Consider the following 9845-nt stretch of genomic DNA (forward strand, 5'->3'; position numbering starts at 1 on the left):
TGCATGGGGACGTGAATATTTAAAGTTTGACAGCAAAGTGCACTTGCAGCAGCCATTTACTAATTAATCTGGCGCAGAAGCCCAAGATCCACAGCATGTGTGTGCATACAGGTATGTGTATGCACATTCTTGCAGCAGCAGGGATGTAGGTTATAGTGACCTGCGCTAAATGCCTTTGATAGAAAAGCTGTGGCCCTTCTGCAATCCTCTTAGTCCCTTGGCTTAGATCCTTCTGTGTCCCCAAGGAGAACAAATACACCTCCTCGCACTCATCTCATCCAGCCTACCATTCACATCTACACCCTTAGACCTCTTTACATTTCAACCCTCATGCCACGGGTGCAAAGAGACAGGTGGTGGTGCACAAGGATAAGGTGGAGGAGAGTAAAGTAGTGCATATACAGTAGGATGGAGGGAGGAGTATGTGGAGGAGGAGAAAATGCAAAATACACTAAAAGCATATGCTATCTGGCCTGAGACATGAACTATCAGTGATTGTTGAATTGGTATGATCTGATGCCTTTGGAAAATGGGAAAAGGATAGTGGATGAATAATTTAATAGATGCCATTAGTGAATCCACAGTGTGGAGTAAGAGCAATGGATAATGGTGTGTCTGTAACAAGCTAATGAAGAAATGGATGGCAAGAGTGTGGAAAAACATATGGATGGGACGGGTAAAGTTGCACTGCACCAGTATCACTTGAGTTTTTCTTGTAAAAACTGATCAGTTTGCTTATATTTTGTGCCAGAAAGTGAACATCTTTTTTTCCTCCTCTCCTGTCAAAGCCAAATGTTAACTAATCCATACTGTTTGAGAGTTGCAGTAGAGACCTGATGGCAGATTAGTAAAGGCTTCTCTTCCAGTGACCTGCTTTCCTGGGTAACTCATGTAGTGACGTTGAAGTAAGCTCTTTTGGAGCTAAAGCCAATTTACCCCCAAAAGATTAGGGCAGATCTGTCTGGACAGGCCAAAGACACACAGCCTACCTCTGCCTCTCTCACACACACCTATGGGAGCTCTTTCCATCCTGCAGATCCCAGGATGGAAAAGGCAGATGAAGGAAGTAGAGGAAAGAGTCGAGAGAGGAAACGGGAAGATGGGGGATGGGGAGGCTTCAGTATGAGATTAGGTTCCTGATGGGTGACATCTTGATCCTGTACTCAATCCTATGGATCCATACACACACAAAACCAGACGTGCACACACAATATATGGGGTGCTGACACTGTCTTTATTTCAATTATATGTGCAGCAACAAGCTGTGTCCATTTCATTAATTAATAAGACAATGAAATTACCGTTTGTTTCCTTAAAAAAAAAGCTCTTTTCAGGATGAATTTCCCTTCAGTCCTACGTGGCAGTGAGACGATATTGAGCTGAATTTCAATCTCTTATTCTTGCACCTCGGCTACATCGCACAGCAAAAAGAAATAAATCATGAGGACCCACAAAAAAATATGTAGTGTAACAAAGGTATCCACAAATTTGCATAAATACTAAAAGGACCTACTGTCCCCGCCCACCCCGTGTGTTTAAAACCAAGTTTTGAATTCACAATGAACACAAAGGAAATAGCATTTGATTTTGTAAATGCAGCACAGATACATCAGTATGAGACAGCAAAGACATGTTAAGTCCATGACAAGTTCGTTTGGTAGATGGTGTAGAGAAATAAAGAGCCTTTGTAATCTGAGTAATCAAATACAGTAGATGGCAGATATGAGAACTTTGTAACGCGTTTTTTTTTTCATTCTTCTAAACTTTTTTCAACTCTAAGTATTCGTAAACAAAACAAATCCCCAAAAAAGCCTTTGGTATAAACCTTTGCATGTTCTTTTGTTGTAATAGTTAAATTCCTTACAATATTTTAGAGCACTAGAAAATAAATTAGCATATTAAAGACTATTTAAGCTTTCAAATAAAACAATACTGGAATTCAGTGTAAAAAAGTTGGAGGTGAATTTTGGTTTATAAGTTAGTGGATGCTGAGCAGTTTGTAGGCCCTTAAACATTTTGGTCATATTATGGTCCAAAACAGTTGGACAGAACAGCACGGAGCCTACATGATCAACATTTCAATTTTCTTGATAAAAAAAACTGTAATGGAGACAAACAACCCTCTTCCTGTCAAAACCAGAAGCCATTACAGACACAAACACACACTGCAATTCTTTGCAGGGATGGTTGTCTGGTTTGAACTTCTCTCTATCCCTTCCCTCCCCTCCCTCCTTCTCTGGCCCTTAAAATAACTGTACTCTTTCTGTTTATCACCAAGCAAAGCCCCTCTCCCTCTTTACTCCTTTTTCGCTCTTCCTTTCTTTTGCCTCTTTCCATTATCCTCCACTTCCTCCACTTTGCTGTGACCGTTAGTTACCATAGAGGTGCCGTTTGTGACGGGCTTGCCTCCCTTATGTGAGGAAGGTTTGCCTCGGTAAGCGTGGTAGTAGAAGTTGGCGAAGAGGATGATGAAGGTGACAGCGTAGCCAATCAGAGCCCACTGCATCCAGAAGGGGAAAGGGCAGCCTGTGTAGAGGGAGTGGCCGGCGTGGCCGATGGTCACGTGGAACTGGATCTGTTGAACACATAAAATTCATGCACACAGTTATATGATTAAAAGCAAAAACAAGTCTGAAACATAGTAAAAAGGAGCAAAATGAACATGTTGTTCCCTACACAAACAAATCTTTTATATGATTATGAAATTGTAGACAGAAATCAGTAACAAACTAATAAGATAACAGATAAATTGAATCAATTATTGGAAATTTTTTCTCAAAGGCATCAACAGACTTTAACACCATGACAAAATGACGACATTCATCTGCTCTTTCCTAGTGCCTCAGATGTTTCGAAGACTAGCTTGCTGGCAATAACAGCAAACTTTCATATATCTGCTAACTTAAACATCTGTACTACTGGTTTTTTTTTGCTACATGCTAGAAGCCTGGAAAACAAAACTTTTCATTGCGATTTCCAAGAACAATTATTCAAAAAATGTAACCATAAAGTCATTCCCACCATCTGAATAATGGTGAGGTATTTCTTCCACCAGAGGTACTTCTGCATCTGAGGTCCCAAGGCGGCCAGGCCATAGTAACCGTACATGAGGACGTGGATGGAAGAGTTGATGGTTGCACCAAAAAAAGCTGTGGATAGATAACATGGACAAATTTTGGTCATACCACCTATAAAAGGCCAGTGCTTTTAAAATCCTAATTGAGAAGATCAATGTAATGAATTGAACAACTGGATACCAAACTTCACATACAACAGTATTGCACTGTGTCAACACAAACCCCCCGCCCCAACCTTTTACTCACATTGTCCACCGGGGACCCACTTGATACCAATCCACCAGAGGATGAACATGGTGCAGTGGTGGTAGACGTGGAGGAAGCTGACCTGGTTGAACTTCTTCCTCAGGATGAAAAAGACTGTGTCCAGGAATTCCACTCCTTTGGAAATGTAGTACCACCAAAGAGCAGACGCTATCTGAAGACATGAAACAAGGCAGAGTCAGTTATATTGCTTCAGTGGGGCGGCTCATAGACACCTACACCACTGTGAGTGACTGCATCTTTGATTATTATATTTGATTGTTACATTTGTGAAAAAACTTGTAACAGGAAAGAAGATAATATTAAAATACAACACTCGATCTTTATGTTTTGGTGAGCAGGTCATTAAAAAATTTAAGGAAATATAAAACTCAACACATACAGTAATGTAATATCATAACACAGTATGGATGTATGACAAAAGGATCATAGTATACTCAGCAATTGGAATACAAAGATAGTAACAAATGTTTATATCATATTTTTTAGAGTAATTGGTATGATATACAGTATATTGGCACCATTTGTAGTGAGTATGTGAGTAAATGAAGCATATACCTTGCATGAAATCTATAGCTCATTTGTAGTCTATTGTACAGATATCTTATATGGTAAGTAAGGATAGGATGACACTTTATTTATCCCTCAGCTGAAATTCAGACTTTAATCATAAAATTAAATGAAGAGATTTGGAAACCAACCACATCACAAATCTCTCCATGTGTGTTCTCCTATTTACCTCATTCCTCCTCACCTGATGCACACATGGACAAAGACGTAGTACACTAAGCCACGGTGCTGTGGCATCTCTTATCCCTTACTAATGCCATCATGAAAGAGCAAGGAGGTGATGGTGGACGTGGTGGGGTGGAGTTTAAAGGTGGTGAGATCAATTACCTCAGCCTCTCTGAGTGCAGGCCACGCCCTATTTTGTCCTGACACCACTAGAGATATAAACTTTTATCTCTCAATCCTCTCTGTATGTCTTTCCTCCTGTAACCCCAGACAACACTTAATGCACTGAACTACTAAAATAGGGATCCTTATGTCAAAAGTAGGATTACAGCATCCTCCCACCTGGTAGACCTGGATCAACCCCACTGCTCGATATGCAGTTAGTGATGATTGAGACATGATTGAGAGGTTTGTGTATCTGTCTACATGCATATGTGGTGCATAGGTGTTTGTGCGTTGGAGGAAACTCACCCTGACTTCATTGACATCATTCGAGTAGTTGACAGGCTGACAGAGGTAGCTGTACCCGGCTGCTCTAGAGCCTAGTAGGAGCTGGTGGTAAGAAACAAACCAGAGTCAAAGGGAGACTGACAGGAAAATGGTTGTAAAAAAAGCTACTGCAAAAGTTCAAACAAGGAGGGTGCAAAAAATACAGGATGCTTGCAACACTGACAAGACAGCAGGACTAAACAGAAGTTATTTCAAGTAAAATATCAAAGGAATTTTATACGGAATCAGGGATTAGAGATCATTGCTAGAATCCATCGTCTGCTTTGCATATTGCAGAATCTGCTACGGTTTATTCTTTCATTTGAGTGAATATATCACTGATCAAAATTCTGTGTCTGGGTTTCTATTTTTATCTGTTGTAAAATAATTTATCAGATGCACAAGCCCTCTCACAGGCCCACACTCTAAACTTACTTTTCCATCACTTGAATGTTGTATTAGAGTGGCTAAATTGTAAGTAAGTGGTATCACTCGCTCTAATTTTTCTCTACAGGCTCCTTTTTGTCCTTTTTGAAAAAACGAAGTGCATTCTGCAAGTCTCACCGCAAACATGCAACATGCCAAAAATGGGAAAAACAGCTGCAAAAACAGACTGAATGCAAGGTCTTCTGACTTGCGAGGTAGGAAATTATTTTTTATTAGTTCAGTAGACTATGGCAGAGAAACTGGAGTTAAGGCAGCTTCTCTATGTGGGAATGTGTTTGTAGAGTGTTAAGTAAATGTTAGTGTTATGTGAGGCCTGTACTATCAGACCTGCAGTCTGTTTTATATCAAGTTATTATCATTTAATTTTTAAGATTCTCCATCATAGTGTGGTCATCGTAGTGTTTCTTAAATATAGCCAAACTATTAGTCTGTGTGGCCATTTTTGCATGTTGCACACATGGGCATCGACTGATACATGAAGTCATATGATACAGGAAGTCATCTAGGTGTCCTGTGTTGAATCTACAGTGGCACTGACCTCTTTGGCGATGTAGAAGTTGAGGACCACCATGCTGAAGTTGTAGACTATGAGGGTCTTCCTGAGTGTATAGGGCTGGCGGTCCTGCATGTATCTAGGCCCTGCCCACAGGAAGAGCAGGTACAGGCAGCTGATGGCCAGAGTGGGGAAGGGAGATGACATCATCGGCCAGCTCTCCACCCTCTTGTCTGGAGGAGAACGGGTTAATGTCAATAGTGGGAGAGCGTGCTGAGACATTGAAATAACACAGGCAGATACAAAAATATGTGCAATGGGCGCAGCATAATAGGTTTATTAAGTTAACCACCCTCACACACAACTATAGCATTCAACAGATTGTAGCATTTGTACAAAAAGGTAAAGTACAAGGAAAATAGTGAGCTCTTACAACATTTTTATGCTTTCTTTCACCTTTTTTGCAGTTTTTGCCATTATTAATTTGGGTAATGATGACAATTACTTACTAGCCTCACTACATACATACAGGGACAGTGTACAAGACATCAATATATAAGCAATAAAACAGGTTTTAGTTCCCAATTTGACCATATTATCTAAACCAAGTAATGGTTTAAACATCATGTATCACACAAATCATGTGTCGCTCCTTCTTGGTTTAACTATGACCCGTAGTTATGTTCTCATGCCATTTTCCAGTGCAATGGACGATAATAGCGTACGTATCACAAAGGCAATTTCAAAAAGGTGGTTTAAACAATATGGTCAAAATGAGTTAAAAACTCCTCTTATCTTTACTATGGCAATGACATTGTAAAGATTACTCTAATGGTGTTGTCACGTTCCTGTTTCTCAGCTTGTGAGTAAAACATATCCCAAGATTTTTCATTGATAATGACATCATGTGATAATAAAAGACTACATTTTTTTTTTTATCTGCAGTAGGATTTAAAATAATCAGTGACTCAGCTGCCAGTGGTGAGATAGTATCTACTGTAGCAGCAGCATGACTCTTTTGTGGTTTAGAAATTGATCCAAAAAATCCCAGCTTACCTGCTATAGTAAGGCTCCATTTGTAAAATTCTACACTGTCATTCACCAGATGTGTTACAGCCTCCATGGCTCTGCCTTTGGTCTTGTTTATACTGCAGCAGGGAGAGGGAGAGAGAGAAGCAGGAAAGTCAGAGTCACTGAGAGCCACCCATATTAAATTACAGGCCATACGTATCCTATCAGTGTAACTAGAAGCATGAGGAGCACCACTGTGTAATCATTTTGTGCTCACAGTATGTGTAACTTTCTACAAATACTCTTGTGCATGTTTGCAATCAAGATGTTCATATATTGAAGTTTGGACTGTAGCCAAGAGTGAAAATTTAGCACCCTATACATATAAAACAGGCTTCTAATAATATGTTTAAAACAGCCACGTGTGAGAGCCTTGTGGATTATAACAGTGATTTGGATTATGTTACTCTGCTCATAATAAATGCTTAAATCAAGTTTTTTCCTATCACAGTCTTTTCACTATAGCTGCAAACATCCAGAAAGAGAACATTAGGCCTCTCCTCACTTGCCCTCATTTGATATTGTATGGTAACATAACCTCAATGAGATGCTAATGCACTTTCCATTGATTCTTATGATTGCTAGTCAGTCACAACAGTTTCAGATAATTGTAGGAAATAGGATAGAGGATATTGGGGTTTTGCAATTGCTCTTTCTTTCTTCTTTTCTGTTCCTGACACTCTTTTCTCTCCATCTGTCTCTTTTCTGTCTGCCTGTCTGTGTTAACAGTCTGTTACCTGAAGGTTAGCTGAGTGTGCAGTGCATACAAAGTATAATGTATAGAAGTTAAACGAAGAATAAGACAAATAGATAGATAGATAGAGACAGAGATAGAGAGACAGTTAGATTTAATAATGCCTTCATTAACCTCCTTAGCTTAAAACAGACTTTTTCTATGAGCTTTTTCTATACTAAATTTACTGATTTAAGACAGAAAACACTAATTGAAAGACTAAAATAATCAAAATACAATTGTTTAAAAAAAGTAGAACATGAGAGAGAGATGCTACATCTCATTGACTCTAATTAAGCAGTGTTGCATAACAATCAGCTCTTATCCACCTGGGAGCAGGTGCTTCTTTATTAATCTATAATTAATCCGATGCGTCAGATCAGCTGTCCTTTAAATAATTCATTTGTCTATATACAGTAACTACTCTCCAGCAATGAGTGCCCACTGACAGGAAAAGCGGTGAGCACTTTAGAGCTGTATTGCAAATGGTTGTGAGGGCTGGATATGTTGCAGAAAGGAGCCTCTTTGCAGGGCTTCATATAAAAACACACCCACTGAGTTTAGTTGTAGTGGGCCGCGGAGGGAAATGAGATAGAGCGGGTTAACCGGGTTTGTGCGCACACAAAAAGGCAGGGGCGCATGTGTCAGCAGGTTTCGCTCGGACCGCTCAAGAGGCTTAAATTCAATTGATCAACGAGCTTAGATGTAAGTACAAATGCCCAACGACCCACAAGCCCGTTTGATGGTTATCTGCCTGCCTGCCTGTGCTGTGCCACACTAAAATAACGCTTGTTCACAGAGAGAATGTAACAAAAAACAGTGTTAGTGTCATATTCCAATAATAATATGGTAATGAATAAACATGATCTCACATTATCTTACTCATATGTTGCCTAATTTAGTAAAAAAAAAAAAAAAAAAAAAAAAAGGACTAACTCTCCCACAGCCAATTAAAAAAAGACAATTCTGATTTTGCGTAAGCCTTTTTTTTAATTAAAATGGTGACTTTACGCCCAGGCTTACTGTAACAGGTGGGTGCTTGAGAGGAACTAAGAGCAGAAGAAGGCGAGATTAGACACCCAACTGAAAATGTGATGAAAAGTGTCTCCCTTGACTCACTTAGGAACTGATTTGTCGTGGACAAAGGGTTGGACTCCTCTCTCCATGCACGGATGCCAAAATTAACCCCCCGAAATAATAATGCTCACAACTGGAAGTGAGCAAGTTTTTTTTTTCTTTTGAAGTAAATACAGAAAGGGCGTTTAGCATATACAAAACCAAATTACAACAACACAAAAAAAGATATACAAAGATACAGCTACTCACGTTCTCGATATTTAAGAGCGTGTAATGACATCCGGTGCAATTTGATGCGCCAACTCCTTTCAGTGACGGCTCCTCTCTTCTCCTGCCGTTGCTCCTAATCAGTTTCTACAGCGCTCTGCTTACACTTCGACATTAAACAGCAATTTGGCAAGAAACTAGACAAGGCAAGTGAAAAGCTATGACTAAGATAGGCCAATTATGCATTCGCTCTGCTCAGTCGCATCATCTTCTCGCAATCTCCTGGACGCCGAGAAGCCAGATGGCATTGCGCATGCGGGAATTCGCTCTCTTGCCTCGTGTGCGTGTGTGTGTGTGTGTGTGTGTGTGTGTGTGTGTGTGTGTGTGTGTGTGTGTGTGTGTGTGTGTGTGTGTGTGTCATGGCTTTGTGTGACGAAGACAATTATCCACTTTAATGCTTATATGTATGACTAACTGAATAACTAATGAACTACTTATCTAGCAAACAAACTAATTAATTAAACTGCATAAACCTAGCCATTGTGGGATTTTAGTTTATGGATACAGAGCATGTTTCCACACTCTAAAAAAAGGTTGTCTGAATTCATACGTTTTGGCTCTGCAGACTGGACACTAGATGGTACTGTTAAGCTATTTTTGGATTAATACTTAACCCAGCACATCCTCTCAATGTGCAACTCCTTTGAATTCGGTCGAGACAGATAAAAACAGCTCTTACTTGATTATCTACCTGAACTCATGAATAAAAACAGTCTACAAAAGATGGTTCACGCTCAATTTGCAGATGTGCTACTTCCAATTTGCCTCAGGATGGTGTAGAGTGCATGCCTTTGAAACATTATCCAGCTCTAATTTAAAAAATGCAGCCATTGATCTGAAAATGACCAGTTAACAAACAGCTCATCTGCTCAACAGAAGAGGTGAAGTTTCTTTGAGGGAAGCATTTAATCTGTAACAGTAAGTCAACAATTGAGTTCCTATTTTCTGCTGCAGTGTACCAAAACATCCTGCCATTAAGTTCATAAGAACTGCAAACACTGTACATCACAAGGGAAATGTCAAATACCTGTGTGAAAATTAGTTGAGCTGATAGCATGATAACCAGTTCCTCATTCACATCCAGGGTCTGTGTGCACGCTAGAGGTGTGTCCATATACAAATACATTATTCGGCAAATAGTGTTTTGGTTTTTTTAACAAATATTTGTTTCATGCAAATATTTTAAAAATTA

General features: G+C 39.6%; 1 protein-coding gene across 1 annotated transcript; it reads right to left on the minus strand.

The window, feature by feature from the left end:
* Positions 1-1213: 1213 nt before the first annotated feature.
* LOC137169429 (very long chain fatty acid elongase 4-like) lies at positions 1214-8906 on the minus strand. Its single transcript, XM_067572618.1, has 7 exons — positions 8636-8906; positions 6562-6653; positions 5551-5738; positions 4548-4628; positions 3324-3495; positions 3022-3149; positions 1214-2575 (listed from the first exon to the last, which is right to left on the minus strand). Exons 2-7 carry the CDS (start codon positions 6626-6628, stop codon positions 2297-2299), a joined length of 915 nt encoding a protein of 304 aa, XP_067428719.1. The 5' UTR covers positions 6629-6653; positions 8636-8906; the 3' UTR covers positions 1214-2296.
* Between the last annotated feature and the right edge of the window lie 939 nt (positions 8907-9845).

Source organism: Thunnus thynnus, chromosome 18 (genome assembly GCF_963924715.1).
Source record: "Thunnus thynnus chromosome 18, fThuThy2.1, whole genome shotgun sequence".
Taxonomy (NCBI): domain Eukaryota; kingdom Metazoa; phylum Chordata; class Actinopteri; order Scombriformes; family Scombridae; genus Thunnus; species Thunnus thynnus.